General features: G+C 44.8%; 2 protein-coding genes across 2 annotated transcripts in view; both read left to right on the top strand.

Annotated features, from left to right (window-relative positions):
* Window positions 1-1,606, top strand: part of PIK3CB (phosphatidylinositol-4,5-bisphosphate 3-kinase catalytic subunit beta) — a 98,043-nt gene extending 96,437 nt beyond the window's left edge. Inside the window, exon 24 of the mRNA XM_080934886.1 lies at window positions 215-1,606. Within this exon, the coding sequence (XP_080791012.1) occupies window positions 215-352 (138 nt within the window). The 3' untranslated portion in view covers window positions 353-1,606. The remainder of the gene's footprint in view (window positions 1-214) is intronic.
* A 3,018-nt stretch (window positions 1,607-4,624) lies between these two features.
* LOC308434384 (coxsackievirus and adenovirus receptor homolog) lies at window positions 4,625-25,014 on the top strand (the record flags this gene model as incomplete). The annotated part of the gene is made up of 8 exons (XM_080934667.1): window positions 4,625-4,667; window positions 13,567-13,736; window positions 18,088-18,292; window positions 18,757-18,923; window positions 20,482-20,686; window positions 22,753-22,919; window positions 24,140-24,340; window positions 24,874-25,014. 8 exons carry the CDS (start codon window positions 4,625-4,627, stop codon window positions 25,012-25,014), a joined length of 1,299 nt encoding a protein of 432 aa, XP_080790793.1.
* Between the last annotated feature and the right edge of the window lie 867 nt (window positions 25,015-25,881).

The following is a 25,881-nucleotide window of genomic DNA, read 5'->3' as shown; positions in this document are numbered from 1 at the left end:
ATTACAAATTAATTTCATCCTCAAAAGTCCTTTGCTAAGGCCATATTATTGTCCTTTCTTGGTGTTTATCCTGCTCTGCAGGTGGCATTTCTATGGAAACCTGGAATTCTGACGAATGGAGAGGCTGGCCACACCAGCATCTTATAGATGACGGACGGCAGTTACATGTTTCTAAAACTGCAGAACGTCACACGTTTTTCTCTTTCGGTTTTAGGACTCTCTTGCCTTAGGAAAGAGTGAAGAAGAAGCACTCAAACAATTTAAGCAGAAGTTTGATGAGGCGCTCAGGGAAAGCTGGACTACTAAAGTGAACTGGATGGCTCACACGGTTCGGAAAGACTACAGGTCTTAGCACCCGCCCTGCTCTCCTGCTCCTGCCCGTTTGCTTCCTCTCCATTTTGCACTTGCACTACTGAACATGACCCTGCCAGCCATGCAAAGGGAATGAAATCCTGAAGCCTGGAGTGGAGTTCAGAGCACGGCGTCCCACAGAGCCTGGTCTGAACCACCCCACGCCCACCCTCTGTTCTCGAGTGCTTCCGGGACTCCTCATGAACAGCAGCAGCATGGAGGACCTTTCCTGCTGACCTTGCACGCCGAGGAATGCTACTAGGGACCGTTGGGGATCTTCTCTTTCTTTTCTTCAGTATTTGGTACTTTACCAGAGAGGTGTAAATACTTCTTTTCAGTGCTGTGACCAAGTACTGCGACCCAGCCAGCAACCTGCCATGTTTGGAATCTGGGAACTGTTAAAAGAAAGGCATCCCCTCTCCTTTTTAAATCGTGTGAGCTACAAATTACATTGATTATGTTGAACTTATTATTTTTCAAAGGAAATATTTTAAACCTGTGAAAACTCACTAATTTTGTTAATATTTATCATGATGGCATCATTTCAGACTGAGAATCTATTGGTGGGGCAAATATAATATATATATATAATATATATATATGCTGCATATATATTTATAAAATTTCTAGTGGGAGTTCTATATAAAAAGATGTTTCTTTGGTATTCTTCAGCCTGTGTTTTAAAGTTTTACAAAAGCGGAGCTTTTTCCTGAGTTACTTTTTGTTAACTGTGGATCCAGTTCTTCCGGCTGCTTCAGTATGAGGCACGCGTGAATGCGTTTTCTCTATGTAGCTCTGAGAGTTCATTTCATAGAACACAATACTTGATGTATCCAAGGAAGCGAGCGAATGAAAAGGAATCTATTTATGGAATAAACTCGAAACCTAAATTTCAGTATTTTAGTAATATGCCAGCTGTTCTTAATGTATTTATTAAAATGCATAACAATGTGATTTTTTTTCCAATGGTATTAGTTCAAATTGAAGTGGATTCATGCCACATGGGAAACTTTAATTTATTTGTTGAGGTACCATATAGTTAGGGTGCTAGGCAACGAATGATGTTAACGTGTGCAATAGGAACCACTGGTTTGCTGTATAAATGGATGTCAGGATCCAGCAAAACTACTGCTTCTTCTCCAAAGACACGTGGGAGCCCTCAATCCTCAGTGGCCAGGGAAACACAACTGAGTGCTTGCCCTGTGACTTCAGTTTTCTATAGGAATTTTATTAAAGAGTGTTTAATTTTGTTGTCCTTCTTAATGTCCTCAGTCAAATAAACGGGTGGTTTCGGCTGTTTGGGGACATGTGGGTGTCTTCTTTCTTGGGAAGCACAGTCTTTGCAAACTGCTGCCATTGGATTCTCTCAAATAGCCACGTCAGTGGACAAACCAGCCTCGGGAGCAGGCTGGGGCTCAGGGCCTCTGCCCTGCTCCTCCTTGCTTTCTAGCTTCACGTGGACAACCTGGGAGGCCTCTTGGACCAGTGCAAACCTAAGTCAGTTTGCTGTAACAAACGCATCTCTCTTGATCTTACTGGGTCGAAAGCCAGGGTAGTGTGGTTCAGTGGCTAGACGGTGACGATATTCCATCCATTCTTGCTGAATTGCTTGTCTCTGTCTGAGAAGCTGGAAGGCAGAAAGCTAACCTCTTTCTAGAATGAATGAACACTCCAGGCTGTACTGACATCTGCTTGAACAAAGACTGATTAGCCAATGCCTTGACTTTGAGCACACTGTATTTTACTGTATGTCTCTATTTCCTTAAATGCCAACCTTGTTATGTGGCACATTTTCTCTCTCTGGCTCTCAGCCAAAGGCCCAGACTCCCTCCAGGTTGTCTTTAAGCCCCTGGTGTTAGTATTTGGAGGTTGTCAGGCTAGAGTTGACAGATTCCCAGGCTTGAGGGTCATCAGATCACAGGTGAACAGTGGTCACTGTTCCCGGGGCATGTGTTAACTATGTCTCAGATTAGTCAGGTATGAGCCGGAGTGTTGTGTTTCTGTAATCCCAGCACCCAGGAGAAGCAGAAGCTCAAGACTCAGCCACAATCAGTTTGAAGGCAAACTGAGTCACGTGAGACCTATCCATCAAGTAGAAATGGTTCCTAGTATTTTCTAACTTGATTTTCAGAAATAACTATATTCCTGCGACCCTGAATTTAGAACTTCTACCCAGAAGCTATACTTTCTATTCCCCTCAGTGTCAAAGGAACCCTAAGGATGCCACTATTCTCGTTTGGGTCAACGGGTGCCCTTAAAAGAGGTGTCAGGTCTTCAGCATGTGTTTTATGCATCTGCCTTGACCAGCTCCTGTTTTGGCCCCTTGAGGCATAAAGCCAGGCACTTGTGCTGTAACCTCTACCAGTGGGTTACTTGGCATTTTAAAAAATGCCTTTGTAAGATTGGGCTGTAGGCTTCATAGGGCATCTTCTTAATTAGTGATTGATGTGGAAGGGCCCAGACTGAGTGGGTGGTCCCACTGCGGGATGGTAGTCCTAGGTGGTATAAGAAACTGAGCAAGCAACATACTCCATGGCCTCTGGGTTCCCGCCGTTTGAGTTCCTGGCCTTACTTCCCACAGTGATGTGCTGTAATGTGGAAGTGTAAGATAAATGCTTTCCTCACAGCAACAGGCTGAGGGGTTACCACCAGCTGAAGTTGGAATAATGTAGTCTTATTACCTACTTAATAGATAGACTGGAGTAGACCATTGTTTACTCCTGAAGGAATTTTAAGCCACCCGATTTGGGAGGATACCACTTCACTAATCTCCAGGATTCTCTGAAGCAGTATCTTATCCACAATATCTTAGAGCACCTACCTCAAGACCACCTGGATGATTTCCCCTTCCCCACATCTTTCACGTTTCCTTCCACCCAAGTACGAAAACACCATAAGATCTTCATTCAACAGTGACAGTGAATAACTTCGAACTTTTTCTACCTCCTAAAATGTGATGAGGTAAAGATTTAAATTCTAAATGCTTCGAGCTGCACCCATAGCTGGGAGGGTTCTTGTTCCTTGGCTAAGAGGTAGTTCCCTGGGTCTGTCACCTCCCATTTGTATGCAGACTTACCTTAAGTCGACAGAACTCTGCCAAGTTAAATTAGACTGTGGCTCTGTCCCTGTCTTTGAATAAAAGTGTTCTCCACATAAACAATGTGTAGCCGGTGTTGCAGCTGAGTTAATCTAATTAATTTCTCTTGTTCTTTCTGGCCCAACAAAAAGGTGGGTTTTTATTTGTTTCTTTGCTTGTTTTCCTTGAGACAGGCTTTTTCTGTGTAGCCCTGGCTGTCCTGGAACTCGATGTGTAAACCAGGCTGACCCTGAACACAAAAATCTGCTTTCTTGTGCCTCCCAGTGCTGGGATGAACTCTGTGTACCACCACCACAGCCAGGCCCAGGATATCATGTTCATTCTTTGACATGTGCCAAGCAGGAAACCTGTGTTTGTCTCCCCACACTATAGAGCCATTTCTAACTAGCTCAGACAGATGGTGGCCAGGCCATCAGCCGTACCACAGCTGCTGCTTCCGCAGTGGAACCCTGAGTTTCTCTGAAGCCAATTTGACACTGTCCAGGGGGAGCAACCCAGAACAAACAGCAGGATGACATAATTGACCTCGAGGGACCAGCCTAACCCGGAAGGACTTCCAGTCCTCACACCTCCATCCTACAGCCCACCTTACACCTTCAGCTGGTCCTGCATAGCTCCACTCTTAAATCTCAATAATGGAGTAATCTTTAAAACAACAGAAACCCCCAAGTCCCAGCTGCAGGCTTAGGACCTTACTAGAGAAAAGTCATCTCATGCAGTCTACCTTAGCTCACCTGCCTCTGGAAGAAGATTGCTAATGCAGCGGCCCAGTTCTCCTGCTCCCTAGAACTCCGGACCAGGCTCTGCAGTGAGTGGTGGGACAAAAGATGGCTGGAGATACCTACATGGTCATTTTAGTGGTGCAAGTTGTATGGCGCAGGAGCATGGCTTGCAACTAGTTTCTGGAGAAAAGGCAGGGGCCAGGAGAGAGCAAGGAGCTTAAACTCCCAGCTACTGAACAGGTGAGTTCAGACAGCTCAGCTCAAGCAGCACTGGGAGTTTCCCTCAGTCCAGAGCTGTGCCAGGTTCCACCTTACATGGGGTGGAGCTGGCACAGGGACCAGGTGCACCTGCTCTGTTAGATGGGAAATCCTGATGCCAGTAGATTTCTAGGGAAGCTGGGGACCCAGAGTGACAGCTGTGTTCCTGGTGCTACAGCCCCACTGGACAGCCACCATGGTGCTTCTGCTGGGCTTCCTGTTCCTGTGTGGAGTCACAGGTAAGGGCCATTAGGCCTCCAGCCTTAGTTTTGCTTCTATGGGGCCACCAGGGAGGACATGGGCAAGGACAGGAGCTGGAGCTCGGAGTGGAGGAAGCCTCTGCAAGGGAGCTAGCTGTCTGTGGTGCATGGTGGAAGAGCTGGGGACTGAACTCTGAGGTAGGTAGGAGAGGGGAGGTAGGGGAGCCTCTTGCTTTTTTCCCAGAGCATGTCGCCCAGGCTGCAGCACGTGGTTGATTCGTTTCTGCCTTGTCCCATGTTAACTTGTGCTTAGTCTCTCCTTAGCATCTGTCCAGAGACTTCAAATGCTTGGTCAGGTACAGGCTGACTGGCAGAAATTCTAAATTTACTGGATACCCAACTACTCAGCCTTGGATAATCCAGGCTACCTTAAAAGAAAGCCACTGAATGGACAAATTCTTAGGCTTAGAGGCCAACCACAGCCAGGGTTGTTAACTAACAAAAAAGCAAGTAGTGCTGTTTCTTACAGACCCACAAAATACAAAAGGGAGCTCTGGCCTCTGCTTCATGTTCATAACCTATTGGCTGATTTTTTTTTTAAAACCAGACAGAATAACTTGGTAATCCCTAAAGAATACATCAAATACATTGTGTTGCTTTGCCTTCTTTGGCAGCGGGGCTGCAGTGGGTGGGTGTTGGGGTAGGAAGCATTTTTAAGATGCAAGGACCAGTCATGTGTGTGATACATGCCAGTGATCCCAGCACTTAAGATGAGGCAGGAGGATGGCGAATGTGTGGATAGCTTAGGCTACACAGGGAGCCCCTGTTATTTCTATGGCTCATCTTCAGTGAAGCTAGGTTTGAGAACACACTGATGTTCTCTTGGGGAGTCGGGGAGAGAAGGGGAGGGAGGAGGTGGGGGACATGGTTTGGAGTCATCTAAAGCAGAAATGAGGAAGGCCGTAAGTCACTTACAATAATAATCTACCCTGGAGATTCTGTCCCAAGAAAAACAAAACAAACAAAAAACCTGCAATGGAGTTGAAACATAACTGGTGTTCAGACCCTGAGTTGCTATTTATTCATTTGCATGGCTCTATGAGAATCTGCTTCATGTTCTGGTGTCAGTGGACACAGAACGGCACACAGTTGAGAGATGTTTTAGGGTCCAGGTCAGAGCATCATCATAAAATGAGCCAAGACATCTAAGGTCAGGTCAGGAAATGGAGCAGAATGCACATCTTCAAAGCTGGCTCTGCCTGATACTTTTGCTGTCTGATGATGCAGGCTGTGCTGATTTAATGTCTGTGGTCCACAAAGCTGTACAGCAGCCCCCAGATTTCCTCCTCAGGGAGGTAAGCTTGTTCAGGCTCTGGGTGGTAGCTGATTCTTCTGCATGGTTCTATGGAGATCTGTGCTATGTTCCGGACACTTTGCCTCCTGTTCTTTTCCTTTTGTCAAATGCTGCCACCCCACAGCTTTCTGACTCGTGCATTTTACTGCAGCAGGTGAGTTATTTCTGGACTTATGGAGTGAATTTGTTTCACTTTTCTCTGTGCACCTCCCTCTGCTTACACTTGGGTTCGGTATGAAAAAGGCCAGACACACCCTCCAATGATAAGTATCCAGTCTTTGTGAGAAAGTAAAATCCCAGTCCTTGAGGGTAGGACCTGTAAATAATTTCCTAGAATAGAGGAAATGCTGTATAATCTGGTCTCCCCTTTGATCCCTGGCCCTTGAGATCCTACTAATTAATTCTGATAAAACACAGAGAGAGCAGTCAATGCTGCCCGTGGGAATGGAGAGGGACTGGTCACCAGAAAGACTGGCTTTGATAACTAGTCGGCTCTAGAACAGAAACAGTAGAGAAAGCCAGAAAAAGACAGAACATCCCACGAGGGTTCCCAGTGTGGCTTACTCATCTGTGTCACTGCTGTCCCTTTTATTTCTTCCTTCTGGATGTAATCTGTACAGGTGTAGGACATCGAGGACTTGTCTGTGGTCATGTTCAGTCACGATTCATCGTACCTTTCTCCTCTTCTGACACCTCTCATCTCTTTTGATCTTCTTTTGTTGTTCTCTCAGATAAAGAGCCTCATGTCTGAGCATCGTTTCTGTGATTCATAACAGGTTCCACCAGGTTCCAAGGCCACTGGGAATAAACTTCTCCCTCATAACCAGTATCTTCTAAAACCAGGAACTAAAAAGGCAACCTCATGAATCTGTTTCTGATGGACCTGAGTCCTGAGTTTCTGAACCACCCAAGAGATCACAAGATTACTGCCAATGGCAGTCAGAGGGGTTCTGGTAAAGAATAAAGCCTTGCTATTGTCTCTTCCTTTTAGGGTTCCCCAAAATATTCTGTCAATTATGTGAATAGGAAAACTCTTTTCAGGAAATGTATACTTTTCAAGACACACTGTATATCATAAAGCCTATTAGAATAGGTAGGTGGGCATTATCTGCTATCAGGCCATGGCCCACTCTCACCCTATGAGGGTACTTTCCTCCATGGTGGTAGCTACTGCTCACCTCAGCTTGTCAGTGTCTCATGTTTTTCCATAGCAACAGAAGTTGTTATATAAATTCTTGTAGATCCAAAACCAAAGAAAGTGATCATGAAGCCTTCTTCAGACACATGGTGGGAATGTAAATAGCAACATGGTGTCAGTCTAAGATGCTAACTGATGACATTCTTATCAATGATCTGTTAACACCTTCCCAAGGTTTATTGGGATCACTCTGGCATGTTAGAGCAGACATGGGTGGGCAATAAATGTCTTTGAAGAGCATTATACTAATATAGTCTTAGATAATTTAAGCTCTCTAATGGAAAAAAAGTGTCTGAAAGTGACTCTTGGCAACTTTATTGCTTACTCTGGGAGGTAGGGGCCTACCAAGTCTGGTCAGTTTCAGGAACTTCCTGGAGCTTTTTGAGTTGTTTAAGGATTTTTCTGTTTAAGGAGCTTCCCTCCAGAATTTGTTTCCCACCACCTGCATGGTGGCTCACAATCATCCTAGCTCCAGTTTCAAGGGATCCAACACCCTCTTCGGCTTCATGGGCTGTGCATGAAAATGGTTACAGACATAATGCAAGCAAAACAACGTACACATAAAATAAGTCTTTAAACTATATATTGCTCAGATTTGCTCCATGAATAACACTGGGTTAATACAATATCAGTACGAGAAAGAATTCTCATGGACATTGAGAAAGAGAACTGTGAAGTCATCTTTTTAAAACTCTCATCTCTCGAAGACTGGTGTGGACAGTCTGGCATCCATTTTTCCAGATAATTTTAAACTTATGTGTGACCCTTCTTAAAGGGGTGCTAAAAATAGTTAATTAGTTTAATTTTAAAACAGTGCCATATATATGCATATATATATTCATTCATCCTAGGCTGACCTCTAACATGCTAGGTTAGCTGTAGGCGACCTTAAACTTGTGAACCCCCTGCCTCCGTACCACTACACCTAGTTTTATTCAGTGTAAGATGTGGAACTCAGGCATTCTCCCAACTGAACTACACATCCAGCCAAAGATGGGTTTTTAAAATAAAAGTATTCCTGTGTATCAAATAAGAAGGAATGAAAGATATATATTCTTCTGATGACTATGTAAGTAGGGTAAGAACTGCTTATAAATCAGGAAGGTTTGAGATTTTACTTGTTTAGATGTTCAACTGAGACAATTAAATTTTTGTTTGAGTCTGCAAAATAAAAACTGTGATGGTACCTAGAAACCAGGATGCTTTCATCGTTAGTTAGATAAATGTCTGTTCTCACATACATGCACATGTTTTTAATATTTGCATTCTATTTGTGTGTGTGTGTGTGTGTGTGTGTGTGTGTGTGTGTTGGGCATGTGTTTATTACAGTGCACATGTGAAAGTCAGAGGACAACTTGCAGGAGTTGGTTCTCTTTTTCCACCACATGGGTTTGGGATCTGTTTATGGGTTTGGGGTCTGTTCGTGGGTGTGGTGCCTGTTTGTAAGTTTGGGGGTCTGTTTATGGGTTTGGGGTCTGTTTATGGGTTTGGGGTCTGTTTATGGGTTTGGGGGTCTGTTTATAAGTTTGGGGGTCTGTTTATGGGTTTGGGGTCTGATTATGGGTTTGGGGCCTGTTTATAAGTTTGGGGTCTGTTTATGGGTTTGGGAGATCTGTTTATGGGTTTGGGGTATGTTTATGTGTTTGGGGATGTGTTTATGGTGGTCAGTGTCGGTGGCAAGCCCCTATACCCACTGAGCCATCTTACTAACACTCATTTATGTAGTTGTATCTTCATGTATGGGGGCTATATCTTCATTCATTTTAGGTAAACTTTTCAAACTGGAGTATACCTAGAAATTCAGTCTTCTCTTGAAACAAAGTATTCGTGTCTGGAGAAGGTAAATACTGGCAATAGACTGTAATCTGTAAGAAAGCCACTGAACTTTCAGGAGCTGCTTCTGGAATATTATGCATTAATGATATTTTTAATGGATTGATAAATTAATGGATTTTTCAAAATCCTCATTCCTTGTTCCAGAAATTGAACTTAGGAAGACATCATTCATCACTTTTATAAGTGATCAAATGTACATTGAGGTACCAGCTCCCTTCAGTATGAAAACAGTTACAACAGGCTCAGAGAAATCTACAGTTTCTCCTATCCTAAGAGGCTAATGATTGGTGCTTCACCAGGATAAACATTTTAAAAATATACCCAGTGTTGTGGTAAATTGCTAATCTGCTCTAAACTCCCTGGTGGAAGTGTGTTCCTCCTCTACACCCACCCAAAATGACTTGCATTCCCAAAAGACAGACAGACAGACAGACACACACACACAAACACACACACACACACACACACACACACACACATACTGGGGGGGGGGGAGCCTACATTACTTTTAATATACCTTAAACAGAACAATGGTTCGGCATTCCAAACCTCCCCATGGCTACCACACTCTCCCCTCAGATATTCCTGAATCACTCCCTAAAATCTATATTCTATCTCTGCTACCCAGACCCAATCGGGGGAAGGGCCCCTGGGGTCACTTTACTCCAATTTTTACATATTGTTTGCTTTCTTTCATGCAGCTCTCAGGCTTGATCTTTCTGCTCCTCCAACCCCCTAACCCCTGCCATGGCAATTCTAAAAATTCTTCCTCCCTCCTGCTCCCTTGCCCAGGAAATCTAAAGTCCTGTCTCTGTCTCCCTGCCCAACCATTGGCCACCAGACACCTTATTTCACCAACCAAACCCAACTAGGGGCAGGGAACCTCAGCGTCTTATAGGCCCATGTGCTGGTTCCCATGGAATTCGGGAGGGCCAAATTAACACAAATAGCATTAGAACCAATCCACAACAACCCAAGGGTACAAGTAGTTTGGGAAGAAGAAATGACCATCAAAAGCTAAGAGCTGGGATAAAACTCAGCCCATGAGCTTCACCTTAACAGTTACAAAGGTAAATGCAAATCAGGATATGCCATGTGGTAAGTACTTATAGTTATCACCATATGAGTGAGTACTATAGGTGTGAGTGCCAAATGAGTGAGTACTATAGGTGTGAGTGCCATATGAGTGAGTATTATAGGTGTGAGTGCCATATGAGCGAATACTATAGGTGTGAGTGCCATATGAGTGAGTACTATAGGTGTGAGTGCCATATGAGTGAGTATTATAGGTGTGAGTGCTATATGAGCGAATACTATAGGTGTGAGTGCCATATGAGTGAGTACTATAGGTGTGAGTGCCATATGAGTGAGTATTATAGGTGTGAGTGCCATATGAGTGAATACTATAGGTGTGAGTGCCATATGAGTGAATACTATAGGGGTGAGTGCCATATGAGTGAGTACTATAGGTGTGAGTGCCATATGAGTGAGTACTATAGGGGTGAGTGCCATATGAGTGAGTACTATAGGTGTGAGTGCCAAATGAGTGAGTACTATAGGTGTGAGTGCCATATGAGTGAGTATTATAGGTGTGAGTGCCATATGAGCGAATACTATAGGTGTGAGTGCCATATGAGTGAGTACTATAGGTGTGAGTGCCATATGAGTGAGTATTATAGGTGTGAGTGCCATATGAGTGAATACTATAGGTGTGAGTGCCATATAAGTGAATACTATAGGGGTGAGTGCCATATGAGTGAGTACTATAGGTGTGAGTGCCATATGAGTGAGTACTATAGGTGTGAGTGCCATATGAGTGAGTATTATAGGTGTGAGTGCCATATGAGCGAATACTATAGGTGTGAGTGCCATATGAGTGAGTATTATAGGTGTGAGTGCCATATGAGTGAGTATTATAGGTGTGAGTGCCATATGAGTGAATACTATAGGTGTGAGTGCCATATGAGTGAATACTATAGGGGTGAGTGCCATATGAGTGAGTACTATAGGTGTGAGTGCCATATGAGTGAGTACTATAGGGGTGAGTGCCATATGAGTGAGTACTATAGGTGTGAGTGCCATATGAGTGAGTACTATAGGTGTGAGTGCCATATGAGTGAGTACTATAGGGATGAGTGCCATATGGGTGAATACTATAGGGGTGAGTGCCATATGAGTGAATACTATAGGGGTGAGTGCCATATGAGTGAGTACTATAGGTGTGAGTGCCATATGAGTGAATACTATAGGTGTGAGTGCCATATGAGTGAATACTATAGGTGTGAGTGCCATATGAGTGAGTACTATAGGTGTGAGTGCCATATGAGTGAGTACTATAGGTGTGAGTGCCATATGGGTGAGTACTATAGGTGTGAGTGCCATATGGGTGAGTACTATAGGTGTGAGTGCCATATGGGTGAGTACTATAGGGGTGAGTGCCATATGGGTGAGTACTATAGGGGTGAGTGCCATATGAGTGAGTACTATAGGGGTGAGTGCCATATGGGTGAGTACTATAGGTGTGAGTGCCATATGAGTGAGTACTATAGGTGTGAGTGCCATATGGGTGAATACTATAGGGGTGAGTGCCATATGAGTGAATACTATAGGGGTGAGTGCCGTATGGGTAGTACAGGCAGAGGAATAAACACAGGAAGTGGGGATGAGTGTGTTGGTTGCCCTAGTGCAGTTTATCTAAGTTTAGGGAGAAACTGAGACACTAGAAACAACAGAAACTATTTACCCAGGGAGTGCATTAGTGATGAAGTTCACTTGATATCCTTCCATCCTGGCTGGCTTCCAGAATTTTCCTCAGCAAGGGCCTGGGAGCATTGCTGCATCTTTCACACCAGGAGGCACAGGATATCTGCAGCCTCTGAATTGTGTGTGTGTGTGTGTGTGTGTGTGTGTGTGTGTGTGTGGTGAGGGTAGAGAGTGTTGAAACAGTCTCGGCTATCCTGGAACTCACCATGTAGACCAGGCTGGCCTCAGACTCATAGACATCCACCTGTCTTTAATCCCATCCTAGGGCTGGGATTGAAGACATGTGTCCTTGGGCTCAGCTTTAAATTTGAATTCTTTAAAATTCCATGTTGTCTATTATTACCGTATATGGTGGTTTGAATGAGACTGCCCCCCTTGGTCCCCAGTTGGTAACTACTTGGGGAAGACAATGAGTTATGGCCTTGTTGAAAGAAGTGCATCACAGGGGGGCAGGTTTCAAGGTTTCAAACGACTTGTGCTATTTCCAGTGGTTTCTCTACCTCCTGGCTTTGAGTCAAAATGGAGAGATGCCTCAGTGGTCAAGAGCACTTGCTCTTGCAGAGGACTTGGATTTGGTTCCCAGCACCCACATTATGGCTCACACCTCTCTGTCACCCCAGTTTCAAGGACTCTGACACCTTCTTTGGCTTTCAATGGCACTGCATGCATATGCTGTAGGCATATGTGCATAAAATTAAATAATTTTTCAAAAAGAGATGTTAGCTCCCAGCTTTTCTTTGACCACCTGTCCCTGTGCCTCTGCTCCAACACCATGGACAGGAATCATAGCCCAATAAACTCTTTCTTTTATTAGTAGCCTTGGTCATGGTGTCTAATAACAGCAATAATAAGTAACTAAGGAATTGTGTGCAGGACGGATGGCGTACACACGTCACAGGGCAAACATTCAGGGGCTAGTGTTGTCCTTCATTGGAAGTTTCCCGGGATCAAACTCAGGTCACCAGGCTTTAATGGCAAGCACCTTTACCTACTGAGCCATCCCACCAGCACTAGTTTGTATTTTGAATTAAGATATGAATATATTTATATATATTCATAGATAGATAGATAGATAGATAGATAGATAGATAGATAGATAGATAGATAGAAGATAGATAGTAGATAAACAGACAGGTAGATGAAATATAAACCTCTCAGTGTTTCTTTATAAAATACCTTTATCAAAACCTGTTCCTCAGAAATAATTTTAACCATCCAGGGCTAGGAATATCGCCCACTGTGGACTGCTTGCCTAATATAAATAAACTCTAGCTTAAGTCCTCAGGACCACTGCCACAAGAACAAAGTATCAATAAAAATTATGGAACCAATTTCGTAAAAATTTAGAATTAGAGATAATTTGGCAGAAAATACATCAAGACTTATCCTCATGTGCACTGCACACAGGGCCCCCAGGGAGGCTGTGGTCCTGCGGCTGAGTCAGGTTGGCCTTGCATTTGCAGACAAGGCTGATGCCAAGGCTCTAGCTAAGTTCACTTGTCTGTGCCTGCTGGGAAGAGCAAGAGCTTCCTGCTGGAAGCTCATGTCTGCATAATGCAGGAAGGTGATGGTGCTCTAAGGAGATAACTTAGGATGAGGAAATGCCCATAGTCTCTCCACTTCATGAAGGCACGAACCTGTGCATCCCAGGTGGGATGTGCATCCTTCTAGTTCCAGGTCTCACCATCTCCCCATCCTGAGTGCTTCAGCCTGGAGCCAGGCAGTGAGTGACAGCAAATGCTCAGTGCCATCTCTCTCTCTCTCTCTCTCTCTCTCTCTCTCTCCAGATCTTACTGAGAGTGTGAGCATCACTACTCCAGAGCAGACAATTCAGGAAGCCCGAGGAGAAATTGTCCACCTGCCCTGCATGTTCACCCTTAGCCCTGATGACCTTGGGCCGATGGACATTGAGTGGCTTCGGCTTTCTGGACCTAATAATGAGGCGATGGACCATGTGGTGAGTGTTCCCTGCTCATTCTCACTATGTAGTGTGGCCAGAAGCCCCACTGACCAGGCCTGTAAACATGGATAGAATGACCTTCGATTTCAGAAGAGGAAGGGTCATCAGATGTCTTGTAGGCTTCAAGAGACAAGAGGATGATGTGGATGTTCTGAAAATGTGGACTTGAAAGTGTGTAAGAGGAGACAAGGAACAAGAGGGGTGTGCTGAGCAGGTTGGGCAGCAAGGGTGTGTGTGTGTGTGTGTGTGTGTGTGTGTGTGTGTGTGTGTGTGTGTGTGGAGTGTGTATGAACCAGAATCACTAGACCCTGTCAGAATTTAGAATCAATGTCCTCTGCCTTTGTTGCTCAGCCTGGATGCAAATTCCAGAGCCTGGTCATCCTTCCACATCAACCCTTCCTTCACAGCATCCAGTCTGCAAGTATACTGCACTGCACCTGGCCCTGGTAGGATTTTAAGATTTATATGAGGCTCCTATAACTAGCAAAGGGGTCATGAGATGTACACAGTGGGATAAGCCTATATATTCTCACAGTCTATTTTCCTCATTCCCAGATAAATCTCTCATACAACCAGTTTCTTAAAAAGCAGAACAAAAGCTGAGCATGATGGAACATGCCTGCAATCCTTTCCTATGTAGGGAGGGTGAGGCAGTGGGATGGAGAGTCTGAGGCCAGCCTGGGCTGCACAGTAATAGCAAGTAAGCAGATAAAAATGAAGAAAACCTTAAAGTCTATAAAAGTATGTGTTAAACTGTAGAAATCATGTGAAATATTGTTGTAGATGAATCTTAGTTAGGGTTTCCATTGCTATGAAGAGATACCATGACCAAGACAACTCTCATAAAGGCAAACATAGAGGTTTAGTCCATTATCACCAAGGCAGAAACGTAGCAGCATCCAGACAGGCATGGTTCAGGAGAAGAGGCTGAGAGTTCTGCATCTTGATTCGAAGGCGACCAGGAGAGACTGGGATCCTCAGGCAGCTAGAGGAAGCTCTCTTCCACAACTGGAAGAGCCTAAGCATCAGGGAGACCTCCAAAGCCCAATCTCACAGACACACACTCCCTCCATCAAGGCCACCCCTTACTAACAGTACCACTACCTATGGGCCAAACATATTCAAACCACCATAAGAAGTTTTTCTAATCAAAGTGATCAGAGCCAAATAAAGAATACTGGAAAGCCAAAGACAGTAGTACCTAGGAGGAGACACACCCAATGACCCCATGTCATGTAGTGTTTTTTATATTTTATTCGGAATGCTTTATATCAGCTCCACTCGACACCTTTACCTTAAAAACTAAGCAGTGTTGGACATAAGAGTAGTTGCTATGCAGACCTAAGAACTTGAGCACTCCTGTAGAAAGCTTTGTGTAGAAATTTTTGCCTGCAACAGCAGCGCTGGGCCCCGGGCAAGAGACAAGAGGACCATGGAGGCCTGCTGGTTTCTATCTCAGCTGGTTCACTGAGAGACCCTGGTTCAGCTGGCTACTCTTAGGTCAACTTGACACAAGCTACAGTCATTCACTGGAGAGGAGGGAACCTCAATTAAGAAAATGCTTCCAAGAGACCAGACTGTAAGGAAGCCTGTAGCTCATTTTCTCAATTAGTGAACAATGGAGGGAAGGCCCAGCCCATTGTGGGTGGTGCCATCTCTCTGATGGTGGTCCTGGGCTCTGTAAGAAAGCAAGCTAGACAAGCCATGAGGAGCAAGTTAGCAATCTGCACCCCTTCATGGCCTCTGCAGCAGCTCCGGCCTCTGGGTCCCTCCCTACCCTGGTGAGTTCCTGATTTCCTTCAATTATGATGAAGAAGCAGAAGTCAATCAAACCCTTTCTCCTCTGATTGCTTTGGGTCATGGTGTTTTGTCACAGAAATAGTAACTAAAACACTTGTCCTAAGGGAATAAGGTGGAGTGTGATCTCAGTGAAACCCATTGCTGTCTGTTCACCTCTGCAGACCTATAGGCCCACAAACACACACATGCCCATGAATGAAAATACAGTATTTATGATAAAAATGATATTTAAATTATATTAGCTCAGGGAAAGAAAGCACATGAAAATATAAATATATATTGCATATATATATTTTGGAGTGCAAATGTGCCCCAGGTAAGGGTTTCCACAGAGGTCAATGAGTCAGTATCTCCTAGAGCTGGAGTTACCTGCTGTTGTGAGCCCTCCAACATGGGTACTGAGACTGGAACTTGAATCCTCTGGATGACCAGCAAACACCCTTAAGGACTGAGCCATCTCTTGAGTCAGCTAATAAATATTTCATGAAAGAAATGCTTTTACTTGTGGTTCATAGAGAAATAGTCATTTTAACTCTAGAAGTTATGTTCCTCTAGTCAGTGATGAACCAGGACAGCCAGACAGCTGGTTGTTTTCAGCAATTTGCCCATGATGTCATCATGATGATAACTGAGGTCATTTCAAGGGTTGTGAATGGCTTGTCTTCCTCTCCCAGAATGCACTTCTTCTGTGTACTCTGCTGCTGGAACTCCCTACTCTCTCCCAAGCATAACAAGTAGGACCCAACTCTGCACTCACCCACGCTGCCGTCCCCTTTGTTCTCCCCACTTTTCCTTTCCCACAATCCTCAGTACCAGCTTCCACCCCAGATTCTGCTACTCCCTGCTCTCCCTCGACAGATCCATGGCTTGCCACCGACATCCAAGACTCTCATGTGGTGGCTACATGGTTGAAGGCCGGGGTGGACATAGGTGAAGAGCACACATCTTCTGTGCTCCTGGCTGACACTCAGAGGCGTGGCGAGAAACCAGCCTAGGCTCCTCATCTGTTATGTACTTAGCTTCCAAGATGCTGGAGAAGATACTGAGGGGAGCTCCAGGGGGTCTGGGAGAGCATCTGCAAGCTAGGGGTGTGAGACACAGACAAGGAGCCCTGCCCCTCTGCTCAGTAGGTTCCCACAGAGCCCACCTGGAAAGCCATCTTCCCAGATGCCAATGACTCTGATGGTGCAGGCTCAGCACCACAGTTAATTGAAAATGCATCTGGAAGGCACAGCGGTGTTCGTTCCTGGTTAGGACGCAGGCGCTGCCGTTACAAGTCTTATGTGTCTCCAGTGAGGAACTTTGCTAGCAATGTGAAAATTAGAAGACATGGTAAATTGGCTTTAAAGATTATCAAGGAGATTATTACAATTCTTTCCCAGCTCAAGTTTAACACAGGGTCTGTTGCCTTCTAAATCTGTCTTTAGATGTGACCCTCCATGCCTGTAACAGGGAAAGCCTGAAATGCCGTTGGCATTGGGGTCATGCTTTAGACGTGTAAGTTCTGGGAGATGTTGGGTTTTCTGTTTGTAGGTTTTTAAACTATCTAAAGCAGTTGCTCTGCTATTTTTTTTTATTAGCACTTATGAATTGTAACTGCCTAAGTAGTACTTTTAAGGTTTATTTATTTATTATACATACATGGTTGTTGTATGCACTGCCTACAGAGGCCAGAGAGGGCCCTGGACCCAGAGGAACTGGAGGAACAGATAGCCGTGAGCTGCCACATGGGTGCTGCGCACTGAGTCTGGATCCCCTCAAAGAGCAGCCAAAAGCTCTGTAGTGTTATTTTTTAATTTTAGTTTCTTAGGACTGCGAATCACTCTAGAGTTCTAGCTGGCCTGGAGCTTGCTGCTGGCCTGGAGGTTCAGGTTGGCCTTGAACTCATGATCATTCCTCAGTATTCCTACTTACTGGAACTACAGGTGTGTCCCATGATGCCTGGTTTCCAATTTTGTATCAAGAAAGAAACCTGTGTTTTTATTAGCTCGCACAGGGAAATTATGATCAGCCTTCTTCGGAAGCAAAGGGGAGGCACACTCTTGTTTCTCCCTGGTGATGGGCTGCAGCCTCTGAGGCAGCTGAAAGACAGGAGCAGAAGGAATGGACGTGCATGTGTTCCTGTCCAGTCTCACCAAACACCACTTACTCTCAGGCTCTGCTATTTATTGGAAATGGGGGTGTGGGGCTGCAGCAGGAGTCACGTGGGTGCATTTCCACATTGTCATCTTGTGCTTTAAATATTGTAGGTTTTCTCAACCTGCAAACCCTCCCCCCTCTCTCCACTCCTCCCTGTCTGTCCTTCATCCCTCCCTCCTTCCCTTCCCCTGGGACCCTTCCTCTCTGTCTCCCTCCTACCCTTCCTAGGCCCTTCCTCCCTCCCTTACTCTCTCTCTCCCTTCCTTCCTTCCTTCCTTCCTTCCTTCCTTCCATCTTTCTAATTTTGATTCTATGGCAGCATAATATGTACAGAGCTGTAATGAAATGGGTTTTCATTTATATTTTTCTGTTTGGGCTATTTTCTCTTCTGTTTTTTTTTTTCCTTCAGATTATTTTGTATACTGTAGATAAAATTTTTTCTGACTTCTATCAAGATCTGAAAGGACGAGTGAATTTTACAAGTAATGACATCGTGTCTGGTGACGCATCTATAAAAATAAGAAATATTCGGTCTGCAGACAGTGGCACCTACCAGTGCAGAGTGAAAAAAGCCCCTGGTGTTGCCCAGACAACCATTCGGCTGACAGTTGTTGGTAAGTCATTGTAGTTTGTAGAGAGCAGCTTCTCAGTAACAGGGTGAGAAGTCACAGTGCTGAAGTCACAATGCTTATGTAAGACAAACTTGGCCTTTACAGCAAAAATTGAATTTGCTCATTTTCACTATGCTAGGAGTGAAGGCTGGGCCTCATGCTTGCTAGGAAAGAGCTCTGCCTCTGAGCCCCACCCCTAGCACTAGAATTATAATGTAACCTGTAGCCCTGTGGTTAGCAGGAATCAGGTTGGCCTTGCATTTGCAGACAAGGCTGACTTCTAGGGCTCTAGCTAAGTTCACTTGTTTGTGCCTGCTGGGAAGAGCAAGAGCTTCCTGCTCTTCTAGGCCCAGGTCTCACCCACATCTCCCCACCCTGTCTCCTGAGTGGCTTCTGCCTGGAGCCAGGAAGTGAGTGACAGCAGATAAATGCTCAGTGCCATGCACCACCCCCTCCTCTCTCTCCAGATCTCATTGGGAGTGTGAGCATCACTACTCCAGAGCAGGCAATTCAGGAAGCCCGAGGGGAAACTGTCCATCTGCCCTGCATGTTCACCTTTATCAGAGACCAAGGACCACTGGACATCCAGTGGCTTCGGCTCTCGGGACCTAACAATGAGGCGATGGACCGTGTGGTGAGTGTGCCCTGCGTCTGCTCACTCTGACTAGGTAGGTATGGTGCGTCACGGCAGATGCCCCAGTGCCTAGGCCTGAGAACAATGACCTTTGATTTCAGAAGAAGAATGGTGAAGGCTTCAGAGGCCAAGAGGATGTTGTAGATGTTCTGAAAGTGTGTAATGGGAGACAAGAAACAAGACGGGTGTGCTGAGCAGGCTGGGCAACGAGGGTGACATACATTGTGTGTATGCCAGTGTCACTAGAGACTCTGTCATAACTTAGAATCAGTGTCCTCTGCCTTTGTTACTTTTGTCCCCTTTCATTTCACTGTGCTGTCCAGTCTGGTCTCAAAGTCCAGGGCCCAATAGCCCTCCAGTATCTCCGCCTCCCCTTCCCGGCAGCTAATCTACAAGTGTGTATCACCGCACCTGGCCATGCTATATTTTAAAATATATGTGAGGCTCCTAAAGCCAGCAAAGTGGAGTTCAACGTACAGAGAATGGTGGGCATCATCAGTCTGTTTTCCTCATTTCAAGTTAAATCTTCCATATAACAAATTTCTTAAAAAAAAAAAAAAAAAAAAAAAAAGCTGAGCATGCCGGCACATGCTTGCACTCCTTTGCCATGTAGGTGCGGTGAGGCAGGGGGATTGAGAGGAGAGTCAAAGGCTAGCATGGGCTACATAGCAAGTTCCAGGGCAGCCTGAACTACATAGGAAGGCCCCATAAGAAACAATGAACAAGCAAAAATTTTAGGTCTGTAAAACGTCAGTGTTAAATTATAGAAATCAGGTAGAGCATTGTTCTAGAAGGTTTTCTATTAAAAGTGAACCTGTGACACACTTGCCTTTTAGAGGGTCCTTCCATGTTTTGCTTTACCTCATCTGACACGTTTTATCTAAGAAATCAACCTTGGGCTGGAGAGATGGATCATGAGGAAGGACAAGGAACTGTAACATAAGCCCTGGCCTACACAGAAACAGTTGTGTGTGGTAATTCATGCCATTAGCTCCAACTTTTCAAAGGGCAGAGGCAGGAGCATGACTGAGCCATTTTGGGTGGTAGGCCAGATCCAGGTTCAGTGAGAAACCCAGTCTCAAAGGACCCAGTAGTCTTTTCTCTCCTCAGTGCCCTCATAGGGCTTTATTACTGTGATGACACCCCCCGACCACAGCAACTCTTGTAAAGGAAACCATTAAATTGGATCTGGGCTACAGTCTCAAAGATTTATCTCATTATTGTCATGGTAAGAAACATGGCAGCGGGCAGGCAGGCATGATGCTGGAGAAGGAGCTGAGAGTTCTACATCTTGATCCACAGGCAGCAGGAAGAGATTATATACTACACTGGGCATAGCTTGAGCATAGGAGACCTCAAAGCCCACCTTCACCATGACATGCTTTTCCTTAGAGTGTCACCTGCCCTATGGACCAAGCTTTCATACACACGAGTCTATGGGGGTGGGGGGTGGGGCATTTCTATTCAGACCACTACAGCAGATAACCACACACATGCTCCACAAGTACAGCCCATGTTTGGTTTTTGGTTTAGTTTTTTCTTCTTTGATTTCTTTTAGGTGATTTTATATTCTGCAGACAAAATTCATGACAATGTCTATCCAGATCTAAAAGGACGAGTGTATTTTACCAGTAATGACGTCAGGTCTGGTGATGCATCTATAAATATAACAAATGTCCAGCTCTCAGACGCCGGCACCTATCAGTGCAAGGTGAAAAAATACCCTGGCGTCGTGAACAGGAACTTCCAGCTGGCTGTCACCCGTAAGTTTCTGTTGGTAGATGAGTGTCTTAGAATCAGGGTAAGTGCTCAACGCACATGTCACAGTAATTTATAAGACAAAGCTTTGAGTCTGGAGAAATAATTATATATATGTGTGTGTGTATATGTGTGTATATATATATATATATACATACATACATACATATATATGCTTCTGGGGAGAAGCCCAGGGCTCATGCTTACTAGGAAAGGTTCTGACACTGAACCATACACCTAGCCCTGGAATAACAATTTTAAACTTTGGAGGTATTTCTAACAACCTCACACTGTATGAAACAAAGTGAACTTTTTTTTTCCCAAAAGAAAAGAAGCAATGTTGTTTTTGCTTCATTTTCTTTCTGTTCTCATTTTTTTTGTCATTTTATTTTAAGCATATGAATCTTGGTATGTATGTATGTATGTATGTATGTATGTATGTATGTATGTATGTATGTATTATGTATGTCTGGAAGCCAGAAAAGGGTGATGGATCCCCTGGAACTAAAGTTACAGATGGTTGTGAGCTACCGTGTGGGTACTGTGAATGGAACCAGGGTATTCCAGAAGTGTGGCCAATGTTCTTTGCTGCTGAGCCATCACTCCAGCCACTTGGTTTTAAGGCAGGCTCCCACTTTGCATTTTTGGGTGGCCTGGATCTTTCTGTGTAAACCATGATGGCCTCAGATTCACAGAGATAAACCTGCATTTGCCTCTCAAGTGCTGGGGTTAAGGGCATTCAGCACCATCCCCAGACCATGGCAAACTTTTAAAATTCACAAATAAATAAATGAATAAATAAATAAAAACAAGTGAAGGGATTTTTGTTCAAGAATATCCTATATGTATATAATGTATTTTCATCAAATCTACCCCCAGTTCCCTCTTCCTTTTTTTCTCCCTCTCTTTGTCTGCCCCCCTCTTCCCTACTCAGTGCTGCCTTCTGTGTGTGGGATGAGGCTCATCTCCTGCCGTAGGGACAGGCTCTCAGGGCCTCTATCCTGGAGGAAAAGTCTCTCCTGAGAAACCAACAGTTCCTCAGATGTACAAACTTCTAAATTCCAAGCCCATCCATCCTGGGATTCTGGCTGGCTTGACCACATGCAGGTTTTCTGCAAACATGTCTTCTCTGGAAGACCTTGTAGGCTGTTCTGATTGAGATTCTTATAATGGGATTAATAATTGGGGGTGGGGGAACGCGGTGCTTGTGTTTCATGTGACCTTTGGTTCTATACTGAGAAGTGCATAGCAGAAGTAGTTTCTTACTCCTACCCCCTCTTTCATTCTCGGAACACCTTTCCTTGTTTAGTATCGGGTTATGCAATGTTCAGGAGAGAATTAAGTCATAAAAGGATAGAAACCTTGTTCTCTTTTGTGGAGCTTGTACCAAAGACTGCAGTTTCTGGCGACTCTTTCCAAATCTGCTACTGTCTGTGTGAGCAGACAGGATCGAAGCCACCCCACAATGCTGCTTCTCCTCTCTGCTAACTTTGCCATGGCTCTCCAGGTTTAGTTCCACAATTAGTAAGATCTGGTCAACAGGAGGTTGGGATAGGAGTCCTGAGGGGTTCCATGGATACTCACAGTTATCTGCCGCTCCAATCGCAGGGATCTATACCTTCTTCTAGCCTCTGTGTGCAGTGCTAGAGTGGTCCTGCGGCTAGCCTGGGTCAGGTTGGCCTTGCATTTGCAGACAAGGCTGATCCCCAAGGCTCTAGCTAAGTTCACTTGTCTGTGCCTGCTGGGAAGAGCAAGAGCTTCCTGCTGGAAGCTCATGTCTGCATAATGCAGGAAGGTGATGGTGCTCTAAGGAGATAACTTAGGATGAGGAAATGCCCATAGTCACTCCACTTCATGAAGGCATGAACTAACCTGGGCATCCCAGGTGGGATCTGCATCCTTCTAGTTCCAGGTCTCACCATCTCCCCATCCTGAGTGGCTTCAGCCTGGAGCCAGGCAGTGAGCGACAGCAGATGCTCAGTGCCCTCTCTCTCTCTCTCTCTCTCTCTCTCTCTCTCTCTCTCTCTCTCTCTCTCTCTCTCTCTCTCTCTCTCTCTCTCTCTCTCTCTAGATCTCACTGGGAGTGTGAGCATCACTACTCCAGAACAGACAATTCAGAAAGCCCAAGGGGAAACTGTCCATCTGCCCTGCATGTTTACTCCTAGCCTTGACCGTGGACCACTCTTCATTGACTGGATACAGCTGACTGGACCTCAAAATGAGGTGGTGAACCACATGGTGAGTGCCCCCTGTGCCTGCTCACACTAGGCAGCTATGGTGTTGTGTCCAAAGCCTCACTGCCCAGGCCTGTGAACATGGATAGAATAACCTATGATTTCAGAAGAAGTAAGGTCATTAGATGTCTTGAAGGCTTCAGGAGACATGAGGATGTTGTGGATGAGCAGGCTGGGCAAGAAGGGTGTGTGTGTGTGTGTGTGTGTAGTGTGTGTTCTATGTCCTGTATATTTGTCATGATCAAGCTTCAGCCTCTCTAGTTACTGGAACTATAGGTGTGTCCCTTCATGCCTTGCTTCCAAAGGAATCTGTTCTTTTTTTTTTTTTTTTTTTTTGTTTTGTTTTGTTTTAAGTATTTGTGCTGCCAAGCACTGTCCTTTTTAAACAAAAACAGATAAACTATAATCAGTCTTTTGTGGGGGCAAAGGGTAGTCTGTTTTTGTTTTTACTTGGCTTATTACTACACCCTCTGATGCAGCTGGGAGACAGGAATATACATGAATGAACGGTGTGTGGACCTGTCCAGTCTGGCCAACCCTCTCTCTAGTACAGGGCTGTGGTATCTAATTATCAGAAATTATTTAATCACACTGAAACCGGGGTGTCCATTCCAAATGGGAGTCTGGAGGCCAAAAATTTGGCTCAGCACTTAGAAGTGCTGGCAGCTTTCCCAGAGGACCTGGGTTCAGTTACCAGCAGCGGTATGGCCGTTCCTTTGATTCCAAGTGGTCCGGCCCTCTCCTCCGGCCTCCGATTGTGGGGATTAGAGGCGAGTGCCTCACACCTGCGCCAGCCTTTGTGCTTGACTGTCAGACATTCTGTTGTCTGAGCCAGTTCGACAGCTCTTTACTTTCTCTTTATTTCTATTTCTATTTCTTTCTTGTTTTTTTTTTTTTTTTTAATTTTGTGGTGACATAATGTATGTGTATCTTTAATGAAAAAAATTTTTTCTAGATTTATTTTTTTTATCGCATTTGAGTCTTTTGCCTACATATACATCTGTGCTCTGCATACGTGTCTAGTGTCTGTGGAGGTCAGAAGAGAACATTAAATCCCATGTATCTGAAAGTTACAGGCCATTGTGAACTGCCTTATGTGTGCTAAGACCTCATCTTGGGTCCCCTGGAAGAGAACTGCATGCTTCTAACCACTGAGCCATCTCCTCAGCCCATATTTATGTTTTTTGGGTTTTTTTTTTTTTTTTGTTTTTTTGTTTGTTTTAGTTTATTGTATATTTAGCAGACAAGATTTACAACAACTTCTATGAAGATATGAAAGAACGTGTCCAATTTACAAGTAATAACATCAGGTCTGGTGACGCATCCATAAACATAACTAATGTTCAGCTCTCTGACGCTGGCACTTACCAGTGTGGAGTTTCCCATGCCCTTGGTACTGCCAAGAGGACCATTCGGCTGACAGTTGTTGGTAAGTTACTGTAGCTGGTAGAGAGCGCCTTCTCAGTAACAGGGTGAAATGTCACAGGGGTGAAGTCACAGCACTTACATAAGCCAAATAAATGGCTTTTACAGTAATAATTGGTTTTGTTCATTTTTACTATGCTAGGAGTGAAACCCGAACCTCATACTTGGCAGGAAAGAACTCTGCCCCTGAGCCCCATCCCTAGCCCTGGAATTATAATGTAACATTTCAAAAGTATTTCTAATGTCCTCACACAGCTTAAAATATAAAGCTATGTGTTTAGATCAGAAAAATAAAATAAGAAGTGAATAACTTCTTTGCAAACTTCTTGATGATTTTCAAAATAAGTGAAAGTTTATTGTGAGACTAAGAACCCGGAGCTGCATCTTGCACTGCGGCGGTTGTTTTTGGTCCTTGTCTTCTGACTTTGCCCTGAGCATTAAATCAATTTCTTCTCAGTCTACTCTGTGTGTATGGAAACAGAGAGTGCAAAAAGCTTTAATTGTGGCCATACCTGTCGAGTCATCCCTTCAAGGATGCGTGGGAGCGCTCTGAGCTTGAGTTTCCGCTCAAGACAGATGTGGTTTCTGAGGTGAAGAGCTGGGAGTTCAGGATACTGGGGCTGGAAGAGAGGACAACCGAGGGACTGGAGAAGCCCGTGGATATCGGGCAGTGATGTTACATCCCTCATGTCACTGTTTTATCCTTAAAATGGGGGATGAGGCGGTCTGCAAAGGGAAGCAGCTCTCGCCGGTGATCGGGAGGACAAGAGGGCTCCTTATGATCGGCAGGCTGCAAAGTTTCCTATCTCTGTGTGGACCGGGTGGGAACGTGGTGGATACCTTCAAGTTCAGGAATCGGAAAGGTGGTACTTGGCAGTACAGTGGGGTCTTCTTACAGTAGCAGACGGGATGCAGGTGGTGGCTAGTGTTCTGTTATGGCAGATAACCTCCCTGTTTTGAGACCTAGGGTCTATTGATTTGGAAGAGTTTTTTGTGGGGGTCACGTGTTCTATAGGAATTTCTGATTGGTACAACCCTAGGTGTAGACAATAAGGGACTATGGCCCCTCCCACATCCACAAGCAGGCGATTCCCCGTTCCTTCTAGTTTATGGACTCAAGGGGAGAGGTGAGGAAGCGCTCCATGTGGAAGTCAGGGTTTTCTGAACTGCTCCTCTTGAGCAGGGGTACAACTGCAGAGGAACTAGGTAGGAAAATGCACTGTGCAGCTCGCAGGCGGCATGGCAGCGGGAGGAAGTGGTGGTGGGGTTGTGCTGTCTCCTGCAGGCAGCGGCGTAAGTGTAGACCCTAGTCAAAGGCACTGTCTGGTCTGAGTGCTGCCAGGTAATAACGTTCCCTACAGTGGGAAATACGTGAGCAGAATGAGTGACCAACCATAGTTCTCAATCTCACTGCTCCAAGCACTTCTTGGCATTCCTCAGTACACTTCATGTCATTTCTCTTATTTATCAGTTACCACTTCATGTGTTTACTTATGCATGTATGTGTGCATGTATTCTTATCAGTTATTTCTGTGTGTGTG

The sequence above is a fragment of the Micromys minutus genome (assembly GCF_963924665.1).
Source record: "Micromys minutus genome assembly, chromosome: 21".
Taxonomy (NCBI): Eukaryota; Metazoa; Chordata; class Mammalia; order Rodentia; family Muridae; genus Micromys; species Micromys minutus.
Note: the sequence above shows the minus strand (reverse complement) of the source record. Positions and strands in the feature narration are given on the sequence as shown.